A 21,595-nucleotide genomic window follows, 5' to 3' on the forward strand; every position below is an offset into this window, starting at 1 on the left:
CCTCATAGTGTAAATAAGATTGCAACAAGTAGTATTGATAGGTAGACCTGTTCTTTTTTTCTTTCCAGGAGACTAGCAACACAATAGATGGTGCTGTGTGTACTGATGAAGGAGATAACATGTCATCTTTTAGGACTTGCTGACCAGAGTTTCGTTTCAGATGCAACTAAACAACATGCTACTTTAATACATCTCCCTCCAAAACCACATGGTTTCTTTGATATATCCAATAGTTCTGGAAAATTTACTTTTTTAGCAACAGTCTGTTTCCATTCCGCCTTGTATCAGGGAAGTTAGCTGTTAAGCAGTAAATCACTGTATGTCTAATACTGTTCATTCAAGTCATTTTGCTCCCAGAAGGCATCCTAGTGGTGAAGAGGAAAAAGGACCTCTGCCTTCCAGACTCAACATCAGGAAGAACTTTCTGACCGTTAGAATGATTCCTCAGTGGAACAGGCTTCCTCAGGAGTTGGTGAGCTCTCCTTCCTTGGAGGTTTTTAAACAGTAGCTAGATGGCCATCTGACAGAAAGATCCTGTGAATTTACGGGGGAGGTGTTTGTGAGTTTCCTACATTGTGCAGGGGGTTGGACTAGATGATCCTAGAGGTCCCTTCCAACTCTATGATTCTATGATTCCCTCACTTTAACCTTGAGCAGTCTGGTAAACAGATTTACTATCAAAATAAAGCTTTATCATTGCTGTTATTCTGATTAGTAAGGACACACAAAATAGATTTTTTAAAATACAAAGCAAAGCATTTAAAACAGTAACTTCGTGTTCAGTAAATAAAATGAACACAAATATCTGAAGCATGGTATCTTTGACATGTTAAGCTCTTCCCATTTTCACAGCATTATTTCTGGTATCTTTCAAGTGTCTCAGTGCTAAATGGAATGTTTTAAATGGCAACAGTCTTAAGGAACTAGCCTCTTCCAATCTCTAAACAGGATAAAGGCACAAATGCACAGAGGATTTAATGCACAAACCCATATCACAATATGGAATCAAAGATTTAACAGTGAAGTGATTTGTGCCTTCTGATGCATACTCAGTAGAACTCCATTTGCACTGAGGAAGCTGCAGGTTCACTGCATTTATAGATAAGGGCATGTCCAGAAGTCAATTTCCATGGTTTTGTTTTGGTGGGTTACAGGAACTTAAAAAGTGAGTATCAAGTTTGTCTTTTGGTAGTGTGCAGTTATGATCTACATGGAAGTTGAAAGTGGGCTCCAAAACACAGGCTTTGCAAAGTCCATTTCAATACAAGCTGCAGTTTAATACAATAGTGACTGCAGATGAGTTGAAAATATTTCTTCTGAAGTTTTCCTGAACAGTACACCTTCTTAAGTATTCGAATTACCAATTAACAATAGACCCGCATAAGAAGAAGCTGTCACAGTTAGGAGATTTGTCTCTAGTGATCAGACAAACCACATTAAAAAAAAAGAATAAAAGAAAAAAGCTCTTCATACTTCATTTCTTTATGGCTTTTTGCAACACAGCAAAGTATTACAGCTTAAAGCAGACATCTCCTCACAGAGGAGGAAAGAATTTTGCAGTCAAAAATAAATCTGGAAAGAAGTAACATGCTAACCTCTCTATTCTATTTGGCCTGATGCACACTGCAGCCTAACAAAATACAGAGATGACAAATCACTTAACCCTTCCAACAGAACATAAATAAGATTAATTATAACTAATGGGTATTTAGGTCCCCTGATAAAAAGTATATGGGTAAACATCAGACTGCAAAAAACTGATTCAGAACTTAAAAAGTTACCCAGATTTTAATAAATCTATAACATGGCCCCAGTCATGATTATTTTATTTATTTTTTTCCTTTTTCTTCTTCTTCCCTGGAGATAACTGGCAAAGGGTGTGCTTCAGTGTTAAAGACCCAGTGTTCAAATGGAAGGAGATCATCTTCAGAGAATAACAAGTATAAGTACCTAGGAAAGCAAAAAATAAAAACAAACAAAAAACTTAGTATACTAAAAATAATCTTAGAGCTGGAAAGTTCATAGTTATAGTAGGAGACAGATCAAAATGGGTAGCCATGTTAGTTTGTCTATAACAGTAGACAACATTTGTGGCAGGGTATGAACTTTCATGAGTTCAAAGAAGTCAACAGTGACTCACAAAAACTCATACCCTGCCATGGATTTTGCTAGTCTTTAAAGTGTTACTGGACTCCTTTTCTATTATTATAGGAGAGTCATTTGTACATACTATAATCAAAACTACATAATTAATCTACATCAATAATTTATATGTACTTTAAAAAGACAAAGAAAACATCTTTGTTATGTTCCCATCTATACTTGAAAAGAAACAAAACTAAAAAACCTAAAAATAGTGAAGGAAATGAGCACACAGCATCAAAATAACAGATTAAGAAGATGGAAAACCAAAAGGGACTTTGTTTAATGAAGAAAGGAATATATCTGAAAAGCTTTGATTCTCAAAGTCCAAACATTTCTATTGCTAAACAATCCTCTTCCTTCTACATCTGGGGTCCTTGAAAGGGTTGCCCAAGTTCCTTCTTTTCTCTGCTACAGAAGGCTGGTGGGTGATGTGGAGCCAGTCATACACACTCTCCCCATTTACTTTTATCTCCCATGAAAACCACTTATTTTCCCTCTCCATTTCCCAGTCAATAAGAGGTCACATTTTATTATTGCACAATTGCTAAGCTTTGTAAAGGGCATTTGATAAAGGGAACTCCAGTCTCATCAAGCATGCAGATATTGATGAGTGCTTGTCATGATCCAGATGGGGATGCCACCCAATGCTGCCATCACCCTGGAATTAGGGTTCCTTGGGAAGAAGAAGACTGCATATTTATACCCCACCCTTCTCTCTGAATCAGAGACTGAGCAGCTTACAATCTCCTTTATCTTCTCCCTCCACAACAGACATGCTGTGAGGTGGGTGGGGCTGAGAGGGCTCTCACAGCAGCTGCCCTTTCAAGGACAACCTCTGCCAGAGCTATGGCTGACCCAAAGCCATTCCAGCAGCTGCAAGTGCAGGAGTGGGGAAACAAACCCAGTTCTCCCAGATAAGAGTCCATGCCCTTAACCACTACATTAAACTGGCTCTCTGGAAGGCCCAGAGTACCCTCCCAATCCCTTCACATCCCTTGCTTTGGCCAAGAAAATAGGCGTATAGACCAGGCAGAGTAACAAACAACAACAAAAAGGACAGGTTTCTTACCTGTAACTGGTGATCTTCGAGTGGTCATCTGTGCAATCACACATATGGGTAATCCGCAGGATTGGCCCCGACCTCGGAGAGTTCAAAGCAATCTTGATCGTAGATCTGGCGCGCCTCCCGCTTGTCCTGGGAGGAGTCAGCTACTGCGCATGCCTGGAGAAGGGGGAGGTGCTTAGCCACTCAGTTTCTTCCCGCCGCCGGGTAGGTGGAAATAACTGTGCTAACTAACTTCCAGCAGCGGGGAAGGCTGGGTGGGTCTGTGTGATTGCACAGATGACCACTCGAAGATCACCAGTTACAGGTAAGAAACCTGTCCATCTTCTTCGTGGTCTCTGTGCATTCACACATATGGGTGATTAGCGAGCCATTTCTTCGGAGGTGGGTGCTGGATCTGTAAGAAAATGTAGGATTAGAGTGTAACATAATGATAGTGTTACTCACGGTGGTTAGTCGAAGATCGATCGTAGCACCGCTTGTCCGAAGGAGGCGTCTCGCCGGGCACGAACGTCGAGGGCGTAGTGCGAGGCGAAGGTAGATGTAGAGGACCAGACGGCTGCGGCGCAGATGTCCTCTATAGGTATGCCTTTCATGAAGGCGGACGAGGTGGCCACGGCTCTGGTTGAGTGGGCTCGTATATGTTGAGGGATTGGTTGTTTTGCCAGCTGGTAGCAGAGTTCGATGGCAGCAACAATCCATTTGGAGAGTCTCTGGGTAGATATTCTGCTGCCCTGATTATGGGTAGCGTAAGTGATAAAGAGTCTGGGGTCTTTACGGATTTGGCGGGTTCTATCTATGTAGAAGGCTAGGGCTCTCCGTGCATCCAAGTTGTGGAGTGCCCTTTGTCCCGCGTCCGCGGGGTGCTGGAAGAAGGCTGGTATAATGGACTGTCTTCCCAGATGGAAGGGAGAGACGACCTTGGGAAGAAAGGTCGGGTCAGGTCGGAGGACCACCGTACTGTTATGAAATGTCGTATACGGTGGGTCTGCTCTGAATGCGCAGATGTCACTGGCCCTCTTACCTGTGGTGAGGGCCGTAAGTAATGCCGTCTTCCATGACAGCAGGTGCAGTGGAATGGAAGCCATGGGTTCGAAGGGCGGTTTCATGAGTTGGCTCAGGACTAGAGATAGGCTCCAGGTGGGTAGAACTTGTTTGATTGGTGGGTGAAGGCGAATGATGCCCTTGAGGAAGGCTCTAGTCGCATGGTGAGAAAAAACCGTTGTGCCATCGATGCGGGGGTGGAAAGCAGAGATGGCTGCCAGATGTACCTTCAGGGAGGAATACGACAGACCCGCTTTAGAGAGCGTTAAGGTGTAAGTTAGTACCTGAGGTATGGTGGCATAGTTGGGGTCGAAGTTGTGTTGTGAGGCATAGTGTGAGAAGCGTTTCCACTTAAGTAGATAGGATTTCCTAGTAGATGGTTTTCTGGAATTCACTAGGACGTGACGGACCTCTGGGGGGAAATCTAGAAATTGATTCTCCAGGCTGTTAGCTTGAGTGACGCCGGGTTGTGGTGAAGGACCCTGCCGTCCTGTTGGGAGAGGAGATCCCGTGTTTGAGGGAGCTGGACGAAGGTATTGTTGGACAGGAGCAGCACGGTCGTAAACCAGGGTTGGCGCGGCCACCATGGAGTTATGAGGATGCAGTTTGTGTGGTCTACCTGAATCTTCTGTAGAACTCTGGTGATAAGTGGGATGGGGGGAAAGAGGTAGTGCAGTGTTCCGTTCCAAGTTTGTAGGAAGGCATCCCCCCTGGAGAGGTGGGATGGGGGACCTCTCATGTAGAAGCGGGTGCATTGGGCATTTGATGGTGAAGCAAATACATCTATCTTCGGTTGTCCGAAGACGTTGAAGATCTGTCGGATGTATCGACTGTTGATGGACCACTCGTGGTTGTTGGTCGAGTGGCGACTCAGGGCGTCTGCCTGGGTGTTGTCGGTCCCTGGTAGGTGCACGGCCGTGAGGAAGATGCCCTGGCTTATGCTCCAATGCCACAGTGCGAGGGCTCTCCTGCAGAGTCTGACGGAGGCGGTGCCGCCCTGCCTGTTGATGTAAAAGACTGTGGCGATGTTGTCGGAGGTGACCTGGACGTGCTGGTTCTTTAGCGACGGGAGGAAAGACCGCAGGGCCTTGTGCACTGCGATGAGCTCCAGGCAATTTATGTGGAGAGAGCGTTCGTAGTCTGTCCATTGGCCCTGCACCGTGAGGTCCTCTAAGTGGGCTCCCCATCCCCACTTGGATGCATCTGTGGTTACGATCACCGAGGGCGGTGTCTGTTTGAATGGCATGCCCTTGAAGAGGTGATGTTGCTTGGTCCACCATTTGAGGGATGGCACAATGTGCGGTGGGAGGGTGAGTAGTGTGGATTGATGTTGTGTGTGGGGGCGAAAAGTCCTTACGAACCACATTTGAAGGGGGCGCATGTGCAGCTTCGCAAACCGCAGAACTGCTGTGGTTGCTGCCATGAGGCCTAGCATTCTTTGGAAGGTGAGCGCTGTTTGGGAGCGCTGGGCGATGATAGTGTTGGCCATTGACAGTATGGCGAGTGCTCTGTCCTGAGGTAGAGAAGCCGTTTGCGAGAGCGTGGAGATGTCCGCCCCTATGAACTGAATCCTCTGGGTAGGGATTAGTTTGGATTTTGAGAGGTTGACTCGGAGGCCTAGGGTGGCCAGGGTGGAGAGGGTGGTCGAGACGTCCAGTTGTAGTTGCTCCCTGGAATGGGCGACGATCAGCCAGTCGTCTATGTACGGGAAGATTGATATCTGTTGCTGGCGTAATGTGGCTGCTACTACTGCCATGCACTTGGTGAAGACCCTTGGTGCTGTGGAGAGGCCGAAGGGGAGGGAGCAGAACTGGAAGTGCTGCCTCCCTACGGCGAACCTTAGGAATCTTCTGTGATGATGATTGATTGTTATGTGGAAGTAGGCATCCTGGAGGTCTATGGACGCCATCCATGCTCGTTCTGGGATGAGCGGAAGGATTGCCTGAAGCGTGACCATACGGAATTTCTTGTAGATTATGTGTAGGTTGAGTTTGCGGAGGTCGAGGATGGGTCGGAGTCCTCCGTCCCTTTTTGGTACCAGGAAGTACCGGGAGTAGAAGCCGGTGCGATGGTATTGGGGTGGGACTGGTTCTATCGCGCCCTTGTCCAGCAGAGACGCAATTTCTGTCTGCAGGGGTGCGGACGGGGGTGTGGTGAGGAATCGGTGGTGCCTTGGAGTGGATGTAAACTCTATCAGGTAGCCTCTTTGAATGATGGTGAGGACCCAGGCGTCTGATGTTATGGTCCTCCAGGCAGTGTAGAACGGTTGTAGTCGTGTTGATGGGTTTGGCTGATGAAGGGGGACTGGACGGCTCGGGGCAGGGAGGTCAGAGAGATGGTTTGGATGTGGTTGGAGGTTTCTTGGTTGTTTGGCGTCTGTGCTGAAAGGAAGGCTTGGACTGTGGTGGTTTGCGCTTCCATGAATCCTGTTGTCGTGGGGATCTGGCCCCTTTGTATTGGCTGGACCTCCAGTTCCTTTGTCGGTTGGATTGTGTCAGAGGTTGGGAAACTCCCAGACGTTTCGCCCTCTTCCTGCCATCGTCTACTGACGTGAGGATGTCATCTGTAGATGAGCTGAACAGGCCGAGGCCATCAAAGGGCAGATCTTCCACCTTGTATTTGATGTCTGGTTGGAGGGAGGAGGATCTGAGCCACGCGTGTCTACGGAGTGCTATGGCTGAGGCCAAGGTTTTGGAAGAACACTGTGCAGCGTGCCGTGCAGTGTTGATTTGCTGTTTGCTCACTCTGGCGATCTCTTGCAGGGTAGTGGCGGCTGACTTCTGGGACGCCTCGGGTAGGGATGGTACCAGTGCGCCGAGGGAAGTGGTCAGGTTGTGGGTGTATGCGGAAAAGCATGCCATGTAGTTGAGGATTTTGGTTGTGGCTGTAGTGAGGGCGTAGATCTTTCTCCCGATCGTGTCGAGTTTCTTGCCCTCTCGTTCTGGTGGTACCGGGTGCCTAGTCTGCTTCGATTTCGAAGACGAATGCACGATGATCGAGTTCGGAGCCGGGTGAGTGAATAGGAACTTGGATTCAGGTGCATGTATCTTGTAGAGGGCTTCGACCTTCTTGGATGTCGGCGGTACTGATGCCGGTTTGTCCCATGCTTCTCTGAGTGTTTCTAGGAGGACGGGGAGCATGGGAAGAGATGAGCTGGATGGAAGATCCGCATGCACCAGATCGAATACGACGTCCGAGACTCTGGGGGCGTCCGTATTGAGCTTCAGGTTCAGCGAACTTGCCATGTTTGCCACGAGGTCGAGGTAGGATTTCGGGCCCTCGGACGGCGATAGGTCTGCTGGCTTGGCTATGTCGGATTCTGGGGATTGTAGGTCCGAACCCGAAGAGTGGTCGGAGTCGGAGAGTTCCTCCTCGGATCCGTCGTCGGTTCCCTGGTGCAGGTCGGGCTGGGGCGTTGTCTTGGGAGCCGTGTGTAAGGACTCGAGTGGCGGCGGGAGTTTCGGTTCGGCGCCGAGATTCGTAAGGTCGTCATGGTGAAGCGGTTCGACCGATGCGGAATGGAGTCTGTGTGAGCGATCTCGGTCGCGAGGAGACTCTTGGTAGCTGTGGTAATGTCGATCGTAGGATGGTGATCGTCGGTGCCGTCTTCGGTTCCGTGGGGATGGAGACCTGGATCTCGATGGAGAGTAGTAGTAGTGTCTCCCCCTGCGGTGGCTGCGGGAGCGACGGCGGCTGCGGGACCTGGTGCGGCGGCGACTGCGGGACCTGGTGCGGCGGCGGCTGCGAGACCTGGTGTGACGGCGACTGCGCGACCTGGTGTGCCGGCGACTGCGGGATCTGGTGCGTCTGCGACTGCGAGACCGCGGTCTGGTCGGGAGGACTCTCGGGGTCGAGGGTTCTCTGGTGAGCGCATGGGCGTCTACAGGGTGCGAGAGATCTATGAATTTAGATGGGTCGAGGATCCCAACGGATGCGGTAGAGTGCGTATCCAGCAGTTGGTCTGGTGGGGAATTCGGAATGGACGGTGACTTGGATGAAATGCGGATGATTTCCAATGGAGTGATTGATGGTGTTGCTGTCGACTTCGATGTCGGAGTCTTCGGCAGCGATCCGGAGGCAGTGGCGCTCGGGTTCGGGGTCTTCGGCTTGGTGGTCGGGTTCGAGACCGAGTCGAGAGGTCGGGTCTTGTGCTTCTTGGAGCTCACGCTACCCGTCGGGTCCGAGTGGGCGGAATCGGAACGGCGGCGCTTCTTGGGGTCGTCCGACTTCTTGGAGTGCTTGCCGGTCTTAGGCTTACTGGGACTCTGTGCCACGGAAGCTGCCGACTGCGTCTCTCCCACGAGGTGTGGGGAAGATGGCGCGGGTTGTTTTTGTCCGCCATGCGGCATGGCCGGTCGGAGTGTGGTTTCCATGAGGTGGCTCCTGAGTCTCGCGGCGCGGTTCTTGCGGGCCTGTTTGCCAAATTGGCTGCAGTGCACGCAGGAGTCTGGACGGTGGGCCTCTCCAAGGCAGAACAAGCACAGAGAGTGACCGTCGGATGAGGGGATTTTGGATGAGCAGCTGGTGCAGCGTTTAAAGATTATCTTGTCCCTTCCTTCCATCCGCCCGGGGAGGGGGGGGGGGGGAGGGGAAAAGTCCCGAAGAGATAGTAAGAAAAGGCCTTTTTTTTTTTTTTTTTTATACGATACCAGGTAGAAGTAGAAGATGAAGAGTTGAGGTTGAAGAGAAGGTAGTTGTAGAGATTGCAATGAAGAAGTTGGAGATCAACGAGGAAGGTGCGATCCGGTCGGCGGTAAGGAAGAAACTGAGTGGCTAAGCACCTCCCCCTTCTCCAGGCATGCGCAGTAGCTGACTCCTCCCAGGACAAGCGGGAGGCGCGCCAGATCTACGATCAAGATTGCTTTGAACTCTCCGAGGTCGGGGCCAATCCTGCGGATTACCCATATGTGTGAATGCACAGAGACCACGAAGAAGATGGTTTACTTTAGACAGGGATATCAATTAAGGGCAAGTGAACAGATAAGATGCTTAAAACTATATAGTAATGTGGGTGAAGGAAACTAAACATACACTCCCTAACGTGACTAAACTTAACTATTCCAGTCTGTTAGGCCGCAGGCCTCGGCTTGCTCACTTTCTCCCTCAGAGTGAGGGTCTTCTTCCTAAACAGCAGCCGTCCTGCCTGCTTGACCTCTCAGGAGGAAAGAACAGCATCTGTCTCCTGAGAGAGCTTTTAAACAATTCTCCTCAGAGCCTACTTGGAAGCCGATTGGCTGAAACCAGTGCCAAGCATTCTGGGGATTGTAGGCTGTCTCTTCCTACTGAGACACAGCCCTCACAGGCTCTCCAGGCCCACTAGGCCTCTGTCACACAGCACAGATCATGACACTGCTGTTCAGTGTTTAATGGTTAAAAAAATAGCTTTTCATCATGCTGCCCACAGCTGGCACATGGGAGTAGGCCAAGTAGGTGGTTGCCTAGGGCACCACCTGGGCTATGGGACATTAGGCACCCCCTCTCCCTATGCAGTATGTGTGTGCTCCTTGGAGCCTGCCTTCCCCAATGGAAAGCAGGTTCGATGGAGCCCACATGCCGCCCAGCTGCTTTCGCTAGGTATAAGCTTTTGTGTGCCTGAACACTTCTTCAGCGAGGAAGGGGAGGGAAAGAAAGAGAGAGAGACTTGTAGCCCTTTTAAGAAGACCACCACCACCACTGCTTTATTCCAGGTGTAAGCTTTTGTGTGCCTGCACACTTCTTTGGGGGGGGGAGGAGGAAGGGAAAGAAAGCCAGAGAGTGCATGCTGTAGAAGCAGAGAGAAGTCCCATGACATTTGGAGAGATCCCATCCAAATAGTAATAAGAGCCAGCCCTGTTTAGCTTTCAAGATCAGACAAGACTGTGCTAGCTTGAACACTCCAGGTCAGGGAGTTATGCAATAATTACAAAAGTTGATGCAATTTACCCTTAACTAAACATTATAATCCACTGGAAAAGTGCAGAACACTAAAAAATAGATATAGGAAAGGTGAAAATGGTATAACAAGCGATTACTAAATTTATGCTGTAGCTACACTTGCTTTATTTATTTATGCTATTTGTAGTCCACATTTCTTGATGGCACCCAAGGCAGATTATACAGAAGAAGTCAATACAATCAACAGGATGAGACATCTAATAGACAATGTCATAAGATTAAAGTTATTATTTAAATTTAGGCAAAAAGAATTTGAACTTCCCGAACTGAAGTAAAGCCTAAAAGGTCCAAAAGTATACAAGTTCATACATCCTTAATAATAATCCTTAATAATTAGGACAATGTTATATAGACTGCGGCTCTTAAAAATTCAACTTACTTGAGTGTTTCTGAAAGGAAGAAACTCTGCTGCACATCATCATGGCTTTGATGGGTGCTGTAAACATCTCTGACACCACTATAGCCACCATCTACTCTGCAATATTTTTCCAATGCCTAAGTCACAAGGGAAAGAAAAAGATAAAATATGCATTTCTTGTTGGTAAAACACTTACTACATATCTTTAGTATTTTACAATCTATTGTTCTACTTTAAAATATGCACAAATCTGGCCTCCCAATAATATATATCATCTTATGTTTCTGTATAAACTTTCCAACCCTTCTTGGATTTAAAACAAAGGTCAAAAGTCCCTTTTGTATCTTGGACATCAAACAGGAGGGGGTATGATCAAACTTCACCAGGTAAAAGTGGAGGCCATTGTCAAATGGTCAGTTCCAGGAGTAAAGAAACAGGTTTTAAGTTTTTTAGGAGCGTGTGGGTTCCATTGTAGGTTCATACTGGGATTTAGTGAGTTAGCTGCCCCACTCACAGTGAATCTTATTTAAAACCTATTATGGCTGCCAGTCTAAAGAATTACATCCCACTGCAATCAATGGGACAAAGGGAATAATAACTATCTTAAATCTATTAATTTCAGTCTCTATGACAAGTGAAGATATTTTTATACTATTCATAAAATATAAAAAGTCCTAAAAAGGCACAAGAGGATTTAAAATGATAGCAGCATGTGGGATTTGATCATTTTTTTCAAAAATGGAGCTAATTTGCAGAAGCCTTGGCTACAACCTATATTCTTAAATTTGTCTATTATAAGACAAAAGCATTTTAACTTCATTCATATGTCATCTAAGTTAAATAAATGATGCCATATCTTATATTTCAACCTCCTTGACTACAAAAATTAAGTTAAACCTTCCAAAATATCTTGGGGGTTTATCCCTCCTTACCAGGCATGTATGATGTATTAATAAAAATGATATTTCAAAGCTTTCACTGAAATAATTTCAATGAAGAGTAAATGATAAGCCAATGGATGGTAGTTGCAGGCAGATTTCTTTGTAGAAATGCACCTAACACAAAAGTGATTTGGGTTTTTATTTACTTTTATGTTCTGGGTTTTTAATGAAGAAGCGTTGGTTTTATACCCCACCTTTCACTACCCAAAGAAGTCTCAGAGTGGCTTACAACTGCTTTCCTTTCCTTTCTCTACAACAGACACCAGGTGAGGTAGGTGGGGCTGAGAGAGCTCTGAGAAAACTGTGACTGACCAAAGGTTTTATGTGGAAGAGTGGGGAATCAAGCCTGGTTCTCCACATAAAATGCTGCTATACCCCAACAAGCTCTCATGTTTTGTTACTTACACTAATTACTATATTTTTAGGATTTATTCTTGTTTTATATTGTGAGCTGCCTCAAGCAGGTCTCTAAAAATTTCTAAATAAACTCCAAACTTTCCAATGGAAGAAGCAATTCCAGATCAGCTGGCAAGGGGAATCAGAAAAGTAAGCAGAGCTTCCTCTCCTCTGCTAAGTAATCATTGAACAATCCAGCAATCAAGTTTTGAATTTATATTTGCACTGATGGAAACTGTTTTTGGCTGTAATTTCCATCTCATCTGGATGAAACAGTCAAAGGGATCTTTCCTGCTATATTAGAGGAGGAAGAATGGGTCCCAGTTTCATAGATTATTAAAAGGCAACATACATATTAGAAATAGAAAAAAAATCACCCAAACTGAATAGAAAATACAGACAAAAATGTGTTATTTTCCTTTTCAATAAACAAGGACATTCTATAACCAGAAGCTGACTGTTACATGATCAGCTTAATGTGTTAAGACTGAAGGAGATGCATGCTTATACTTAGCAGCTATCATCTTAAGTAGTGTGCTATTTTTTTTTTTTTTTGCTATTGGCTCTGGAACCTGCCAAACAAGCTGCCTAAAGGCAATTTTGAAATATAACTTTGTCAAGACTAAGACTTAAAGACACCCACCCTCTGCAAAAAATCCACTTTACCTCTACAGCTTCCCAACCCCATTGCCGATATTTTGGGTCATGGGTGAATCTCCACATATACATGTAGGTTTCTATAACTTCAGGTCGCAAGATGTAGTATTTCTCATTCTGCCTCGTAGCAATTGCCTCAACTCCGCCATCAAATCTAAAAGCTTCTGGTCCAAGCTTCATGCCTAGACACAATAATCAATATCAAACAGGATCAATACCAGTGTGAAAGATTTCTAAGTCTTCAGCATGCAGAACATGCTGAAATCTTTGTGTTAGTTTATTATTAAACTTCAGGAATATTTTTTGCAATTTCTCAACTCTTAATATATATCTGCTGCGAATGTACAAAGTTCTAGGCCTCAATGGAGAAAGTATCAGTATTTTGAAAAACATAGCAAGATGTATCCATAATTTACTGACATTCCTGAGAGGAAATAATTCAGAATGAAAACAAAGTGTTCCCATAGTAAACATTAATATGGCAAATTGTGGCCAATACACATGGCAAATTGTTGTATTAGTGATATACTGCATTTGCTGGTTCAGTATTTCTCCTGAAGCATCAACTATCTGTCTTTAACAGGCCTTGTCTTTAACATAAAAAATATATATTTGAAAAAATGTTCACTGAAAAGAAGAAGAGTTGGTTTTATACTCCACACTTCACTACCCAAAGTAGTCTCAGAGCAGCTTACAATAATCTTCCCTTCCTCTCTCCACAATGGACACCCTATGAGGAAGGTGGGACTGGAAGAGCTCAGAGAACTGTGACTGATGCAAGGTTATCCAGTTGGCTTTATGTGGAGGAGTGGGGAATCAAACCTGGTTTCCATATTAGTGGCTGCCATTCTTATCCACTACACCAAACTGGGGACATCTGAAACCATTATTTTGCTGAATACATAAAATTAATTGGTTGAACAGAAGTATCAGTCCTAAAATTTGCTGACTGGTTCTGCATATAGCAAGCCTATGAGCCAATGTTTATTTACATTATTTCTTAACTGCTTCTGCACATATGTCCCTTTAGTTTTTGTTTTTTTTTAAGTTGAGAAGATTTATATGGTGACTCTCCAGAGACATCTTCCAGATGCCTCAGGACTAAAATACAACTAAACCAATCCATTATAACAAGGCAGGCCATAGAGGCAAACACTGATCATCCTAAAGTGATATCCATAGAACAGTCCTCAGGCTAGAAGCAGACTGTAGACTAGCAAGAGAGAGAAAAATCTAACCCCCTCAGTTAAAAGGCAGGGTAAAAGAAATATTTTGGACTTTGAGCCTAAAGGAAAATAAGGTAGGTGCCAGGTGAACCGCAAGGGGAAGGGCATTTCAAAGGCAAGGTCATCACTGAAGCAGCTTCATCTGAGGTCACCTCCCTTCCTTTGGAAAGCAGGGGCAGAGACAGTAGAACTTGAGAAGAGAATCTTAGATGACAGGCTGTAAGTACATATCTCTTTCAATGGTGAGTGATCCTACAACTCTCTCCACAAAGTTAACATCCCAGCACTTCAGCTGTCTGGAAAGAACTTCTGTGTCATCAATTCTGATCTCCCAATCTATGCACAATGTCTGTTTGAAATACTAGGCAACTTACTATTAAATTGTAGTAATTTTGGCCTGTATTACCTTTCCCTTCTGACTGACAGATGTTGCATATCCCTACAATTAACAGGCAGAAGACAGTTTATTAAAGTGTTGCTTATTGCATATTTAAAGCGGCCCCATGGCGCAGAGTGGTAAAGCAGCAGTACTGCAGTACTGTGGTCTGAACTCTCTGCTCATGACCTGAGTTCGATTCCAGTGGAAGCTGGATTCAGGTAGCCAGCCCAAGGTTGACTCAGCCTTCCATCCTTCCGAGGTCGGTAAAATGAGTACCCAGCTTGCTGCGGGGAAGTGTAAAAGACTGGGGAAGGCAATGGCAAACCACCCCGTAAAAAGTCTGCTGTGAAAACATTGTGAAAGCAATGTCACCCCAGAGTCGGAAACGACTGGTGGCACAGGGGACCTTTACTTTTCCTTTTGCATATTTATTCTGCCCCTCCTCCAAGCATCTCAGGGCAGCATATATGGTCCTCTCCATTGTATCTTTATAATGTCCTGAGGGTACACTCAGGGGAGAAAGGGTGACTGGCCTAAGATCATGAAGTTAAATTTATAGCACGGGGTGGGGTGGGGGGATGAACCTAGATCTCTAATACTAACCATTACAATGCCTCTAGAATCTGAAGGTATTATTCCAACCCTACTCAGGCACCAGTAATAGTCATTAGTCAATGCATTTAAAATCTGCAAACAGGAATAAAGAGATACTGTTAAAGGGGTATGCTGCACCTTTAAAATCTCCCTACTGTGAAAATAAACACTTCTAAAGAAATATATCTGACAGTTTAAATTAGTTTCAGAATGCTGCCTACACTCTCCATGGGTCTTGTTTTAACAGGGGTATCAACAGGAGTGCATGCAAGTACATGTAGGCTTTCAAATAATTTTGGTGTGGGAGTTCTCTCTAGCTTTTCACACATGTCTGTCAAAGCATTACAAGTACAACATTTCTGTTGGAGCTGCTACAAATCTTGCCATTAAAATGTTGAATTGCTAGTTATGACAACAGATTTCAGACTGTTATATAGCAGTTCTACTAGAGTTACAGTAATATATGTTTCTTAGGGTATTTTGTTAAAATCATGTAAGCCTTTTTGCTCACCTGTTTGTATTCTCAGTTGTTTGTTTCTTGTATGGATTTTCCATACTGTTTATGTTATATACCCAATTGATGGAATAAATAATATTAAATCGGGAAAGGGGGGCACAAGGAAACAAAAAATAGATTGAAAAATGAAGACTTGTATGTTTGAATAGCACAAGGAAAGAGCATACAAAAGATGGGATTTTTTAATTCAAAACAGTAGGGCTGTGAGATTTGATAGCATTGCCAAACTCTATTATAGCAGCTTCAGGCTGCTTCAGCAGGGTGGCTTACTCTGCAAAGGCATGAAAACAGTGCCAGCTAGTGAGAAGGCTAAACATATTTTTCTATTTTCACAACACTCCTACAATTTCCCCCCAAGAACACAAAGCATGCTCCTTCAGAGTCCTTTTTCCTTTTGAAGGAGTTCTGAACTCTCTCCACTCCAAAACATTGAAGTTAGGAATTACATGATCTGCTTTGAATTCATCACAAGTTCATTGTATCAGGTGAACATCCCCCCCGCAAAAGCAAGGCACTATTCATTAGAGAAGTAGGCTAGTTTGAAAGGATATTCTGGAATATAACTACTCAAAAGTTTATAATGCTTACTTGTGCGATCATAAGACTCATGACATGTGCGGGCAATTTCAGCACCAAGTTCAATGTGGCGTTCAATTTTATCAGCAGGAGCACCGTCGGCACCCAGAACAAACATCCCTCCTGCGAAACAAGTCAGGTGGCCCATTTTGTGTTCAAGTAGGCCACCTTTCCACTCAGCAATGTACATCAAACCAGTGCTGGATTTCCGGATCAAATGGGTCTCTATGGACTGGAAAAGTTAAAACATAATTGTAACACTTGCATATGAACCTGTTTTAAAAACATTTATAGGAGAATATAAAATATATTCTATGGTTGAGAGACTATTCTCTAATTCTTAAACCTTCTCAAACAGCCTCAATCATAATTTTTCTAGCTGTAGTTTATAACTTTTCAAATAAATTAGCTTCTTAAAATAATTTCCTGTTATGGAAACAAAAGAATAGACACCTTTTAAAACTGGTTTGTTGGATTCATTAGGTAATGATCATAAACAGATTTATCTCATTTACCTTAACAGCATCATAATACATTTGCTTGCCTTCTTCATCAGTCTTATCTGACATCAGCCATGCCTTAAGCAAATATTCATAGAAACTGTCTCCAAGCCCTCCAACTGAGACATGATCTGAAATGTAACAGAAAAGGATCAATTGTAATTCCACTTTCAGTTTAAACACAGACAACTTCTTGTGATGCAAGTAGATTGTTATATAATTTCTTATAACAATTCTGTGAAAGAGACTGAAGCTTCAGAAGAATTTGGTTAACTTGGTGCTATCATAAACCACCCACTCATCTCCTCTGGCCTCTCAGACCAAGAGGAACCAGTCTAGGTTTTCCTGGAGATCCAAACTGCAATATATGGAAAAAACCCCCTCTAGTCCCAGTAGCTGCTTTTGGACAATGAGTTCCATTCTTGGAGCCACATTGAGCTTCCCATTTTTAACCCTTTCTTGCAATCAGGGGTGGCTGCTTGAGACCAATATGAGTACTGATGCTGAGGGACTGGCAGAATCCTTCCTGCTAAAATTAGTTTTGTCCAAACCCTCAAAGTCTTGAATCAATTACTTTTAGGACCAGGAATTGGAAACCATCCATCCTAGCCCTGTGACAGCATGCCCAGATGGCTGGAGCCAGTTCTGGAGCTTGTCTTGGCTTTCACCCCTTTTTCAAACTAAAGCTTTTGCTTTCCCCTACTCGGAGTAATTCAGACTTTTTAATGCCCTCTTCAGAAAATACAGCAGTGGTTTATTCAGGGTATTTTTCATACACAAGACACTTCAAAGTACAGTGCTTTGTGGGTATGAAGGAACTCCCAACTGAAGTATTTTCTACCCCAATTTTATTGAAACAATTTAATTTGAATCAACATTCTATGAGATGCATTTCATGGGCCAAACCATAATGTCAGATGGACAGTACAGTTAACTGGTGAGAGTCAACCAAGCCTGATCCCACGCACTCTGGTAGCTTTGCAAGTTTACTGGGCCTTTAGGCAAAAAGGATACTACTCGTGTACAAATTATCAGCAACACAGACTGGATCTATGAGACAGATTTAACTGTCTGTACTCTGTACTATTACAGTTGAAAACTCTGAAATGACACAGATATCAAATTTTTAACATTGAATAATATTCAGATTAACTACTATATCAGTTCACAAAAAGGTATTCTATTAACCCAACAGACAAGAAATCTAGGAATGTATGATATGGTAACAAGTCTTTGTGAACACATTCGACTCCCAGTGCCATTAGAGGTACTGTTTATAGATGGACCTGTTATACAGTTACCTCTTAAAAGAGGGAAAAACCTCTTGGATTACAAATAAGCACTTTGATTTCCTCTTTTTTTAAAAACTTGCTTTTCCAGGTTGAAACCAAGTGAGCACAAAATCTCCTTTCCTTTAAAGGTCTCACCCTTCCAATATGCTTTTTTCAGCAACCTGTGACCTGGTATTTAGTTCTCTTAAATGTTAACTTTGCTGTCCCTTTTCAAAGAAACACACTGATGGCAAGATAGGATTATGAAGGACTAATAAAATGGAACACTTAAAAAATAAAAGAAATACCTCATTAATTACATGAGTGTTTGCAATACATAAAGGAAAGAGGCTTTCTAGAAAGAATGCGAGTACTCCGTGATGGAAGGCTGATCTCTGAATAGTAGCATTTAAATGACCTTTACAGTTTCCTAAATGAATTACCTCAGAAACTCTTGACATTTGCAGACTAAATAGCACAAGCAGAGTCTCATCAATAATAACTCCTGCTATTATATCCATTATTGCTAGAGACAAATCTAATTGACCCACGTCGTTGCAAATCACTTTCAATTTACTGCCAACGTAACAAAGACTAAAGAAATGTACAGAACAATAACAGTCCAGCAGTGACCTTCAGGAAATATAGTGCTGCTTATTTAAAGCTAAAATCCTATGCATATTTCCTTGGATACAAATGCCACCGAAGCCACAAGGATGTCCTTTGGAGTAAAAATGCTTAAGATTGCACTCAAGCAGTAATAAAATACATTTGCCCAATTACAGTTTATATTTGTGCATCACTTTTCCTTTTAACATATAATATATTAATTACAGGAAAAAGTCAACATATGGCCAATACTGCAATCAAAGGCCTTCCTGGAAAAAAATCTGTCTTGCATCTTTTACAAAATTGTAAAATAAAAGAAGATACAGCTACCATTTCAATGATACAGTCTGTTCCAAAAAGATCAAACAGCTGTAGAAAAAAGTCTTTATTGAGCTACAGCTGGGTCAATCTCTTTTCAATAAGCGAATCAAAATCACGCCCAGGGAAGCAAGATGGTACAGGCTGACATAGGAAGAGACAGTTCTTTAATAAGCGTACTCTTCTTTGAAATAATCAAGCATTTATTAATAAGAAAGATCAACTGAACTAAAGTACTTACGTTGTCCCCACTGGCCACTACTAGGATTTAAGTAGTTTGGATAAAGGCCTTCTGGCTTATCCAGCTGACTTAAAACTTTCCGAATGTTCATCACCTATACCAAACAGATTCAATCTCTGTTGAAAATATTTAATTACAAAAGCAAGGTTTTTCAAGTTTAAAGAAAAACAAATAATTTCAAGATACTTATAAATGGAATATAATTGCAGATACTTCTTGAAGGGAAGGGCGTTCTTTTGATGTTTTAGTCTGATGCTTTTAAAATGTACTTTAAAAAAATTAGGAAACATAAGCCACCCTGAGCCATAAAGAAAGCCAGAGTACAAATAAAATACATTTTCACACTGACTTTTAAAAAACCACCACTCTATACAAGGACGGATATTACCCAAAACACTCTTGTGGTACCTTCCTATAAAGTTTGTTTTACATAAGACAGAGTTTGGGATAGGGATGGGCATGAAACTAATAATGAACCAAATCTGTCATGAACTGGGCCTAATTCATGGTTTGCAAATGACAGTTTGGGCCATCTCACTCCCATGAACCTCACACAAAACTCCCAGGTGGCTTTGGGAAGTTTGTGTGGTTTATGTCAGCAGACACACTGGTACTGTGGCCTGGAGAAGGTATTTAAAGAGACCACAATCTCTTTAGAAGCCTTCTCCAAGCTGCACTGCAACTCAGTGAGTAAACTGGCAGTTAAATGCTTAGGAATCCCTTTAAATGGCTTTTGCAAGCTAAGCTGTCACAGCAGTGGCACAACTCGTAAGTGAACTCAGAAGTCACCTTTTGAGTTCACTTGTGAGTCATGTTGCAGTGGCTTGCAAAAACCATTTAAAGAGAATGCAGCTTTTGCAAGTCACACCACATCACAAACTATGTACTGGTTCATTAAACAGAAAGGTAAGTGGAGGTTCATTGTTTGTGGTTTGTGAAACTCCACAAACCTCAATTTTTGTGATTCATGCCTATCCCTAGTTTGGATTCTATCTATCATAACCATAGGTGGTAAGAAAAATATATGGCTATATATATTTATGCCTCAGATCCTATGTTTTCCAGTATATACAATATATTATGGAATGGAAACGAATCTGCTAGACACTTGTACAAATCTGTACTAACAGAAGACATTTTAAAAAATGAAACAATATTTAATTACATAAGATTACAATTGATCAATAAAAACAAGTACATTTATCAAAGTATAAACAGAAGACACCATTGAATTGTAGCAGCTACAGTGGTAGCATGGTATGTGTGGGACAGGGCCAATAACTGAAACCATTACCAAATGGATACAAAAGTTAATATAGATGAGATCTACAATTAAATTTTGTCACTAGGTTGCACTTGTACTACACACAACCAAAATTCATTTACTCTTGTAGCAGATGTGTGGTGCTTGGACTAGAGGGGAAAGAGCCACTATTTCTAGGCAAGGTAGTTGTCTTTCACCAAAGCCCTGCTCACTGTTCTCCCTGTGGATGACAACTAGGGACATGGAATTTTTAGTGGTGACACCTTGCCCTTGGAATGTCCCCTCCCACAGAAGGTCATCGGGAACATATCATGTTGCTGCTGAGGTGTTAGGCCAAAATATTTTTTTTACTCAGATTTTAATTTTTTAAAGCTGCTTTATTGTCTGAGGTCAGGTTTTTTTGAATATTTTTAGGATGTTTAATGTTCCTTTTATGTCAATGGCCTGTTTTGTTCTTCCCTCTTGGGAAGAAAAGGGGGATAAAAATATGCTAAATACATAAAATGGATGCACAGATCAGCTGTTTAGCTCAACTGGAAGCCATGCAGCTTATAACCTGAATTTAAACTGTGAAATTCACTCAGCAAAAGAAAAACAGTGGCATTCAGCCAAAATTAAACAAATACTGGGTATATAATTTACAAAGTAGCCCAGCAAAGAACAGCAAAAGAAAATTCCCTAGGATAACTAAAGCAGAACTTGTCCGAAGCTCACTGGGAAACCTGTAACTCTATTACTTGTGTCCAGTTGGTAGGAGACATGCTCCTTGTATGGAGGCACAAGCTGTTTTGGCAGCATCCCACTGCTGTTGAGCAAATACAGGACATGTATCCAGCTCCCCACACAAGAAGCTTCACATGTTTTAAAATCTTTGCCCCTTAAGTGAAATCAGGGTGCATTTTGAATGTTGGATGGGCAGGGAGCAAATCATGAAGTTTGAACTTTACTTAGGAGTCTAAGGGCAGAAACAGAAGGATTATTTAAAAAAAACCTTCATTAAGCACAGGTCTACTAAAGTTTGTGGCTTACACACTAGAAAGGCTGCTCTGACTGTCTAAGAATATGAAGGAAATGGGTGCAGGGGAACAGGAAAGTCAAGAAAAAAGCCCAGCAATTATCATAATGAATCCATGGCATCCGCACACATGGTTCATGGCAAAGTAAATGAAGTCTCTATCATATGGTATCCTTTATACAAATAAACATATGTACAATTAAGAACAGTGCTAGGAAATCACTTCCACTTTGCAGGTTATATATTTTGAGAGGATCAAAACAAGTTAAAATTAACAGAAACTGGCAATATTTCAAGCACTCTGCAATCACTTGTCACATTTCTAAAAGTGTCTTGTTAATGTTTCATGAAAAAGCAAGTTTTAAATCTAACCTTTTCAGCAAATACTGGATTTCCAGATAAGTGGCTTAGATGCATGAACTCCAAATGCAGAGTTCCAAATTCTGCCAAAATGCTGCTTCCTCCTGAAGCCCAGGGCCAGTTTCGACCAATGCCACTGAAAATGAAGAAAAGTAAAATCTATGAGGCATAAAACTATTCCGATATC

At 43.0% G+C, this 21,595-nt stretch overlaps 1 protein-coding gene across 1 annotated transcript in view; it reads right to left on the bottom strand.

Moving 5' to 3' along the window:
- Window positions 1-1,256: 1,256 nt before the first annotated feature.
- Window positions 1,257-21,595, bottom strand: part of MAN1A1 (mannosidase alpha class 1A member 1) — an 89,987-nt gene continuing 69,648 nt past the window's right edge. Inside the window, exons 6-12 of the mRNA XM_060238690.1 lie at window positions 21,421-21,544; window positions 18,770-18,863; window positions 16,346-16,461; window positions 15,843-16,062; window positions 12,548-12,720; window positions 10,566-10,681; window positions 1,257-1,950 (exon numbers count right to left, since the gene is read on the bottom strand). Of these exons, the coding sequence (XP_060094673.1) occupies window positions 1,830-1,950; window positions 10,566-10,681; window positions 12,548-12,720; window positions 15,843-16,062; window positions 16,346-16,461; window positions 18,770-18,863; window positions 21,421-21,544 (964 nt within the window). The 3' untranslated portion in view covers window positions 1,257-1,829. The remainder of the gene's footprint in view (window positions 1,951-10,565; window positions 10,682-12,547; window positions 12,721-15,842; window positions 16,063-16,345; window positions 16,462-18,769; window positions 18,864-21,420; window positions 21,545-21,595) is intronic.

Source organism: Heteronotia binoei, chromosome 1 (assembly GCF_032191835.1).
Source record: "Heteronotia binoei isolate CCM8104 ecotype False Entrance Well chromosome 1, APGP_CSIRO_Hbin_v1, whole genome shotgun sequence".
Taxonomy (NCBI): domain Eukaryota; kingdom Metazoa; phylum Chordata; class Lepidosauria; order Squamata; family Gekkonidae; genus Heteronotia; species Heteronotia binoei.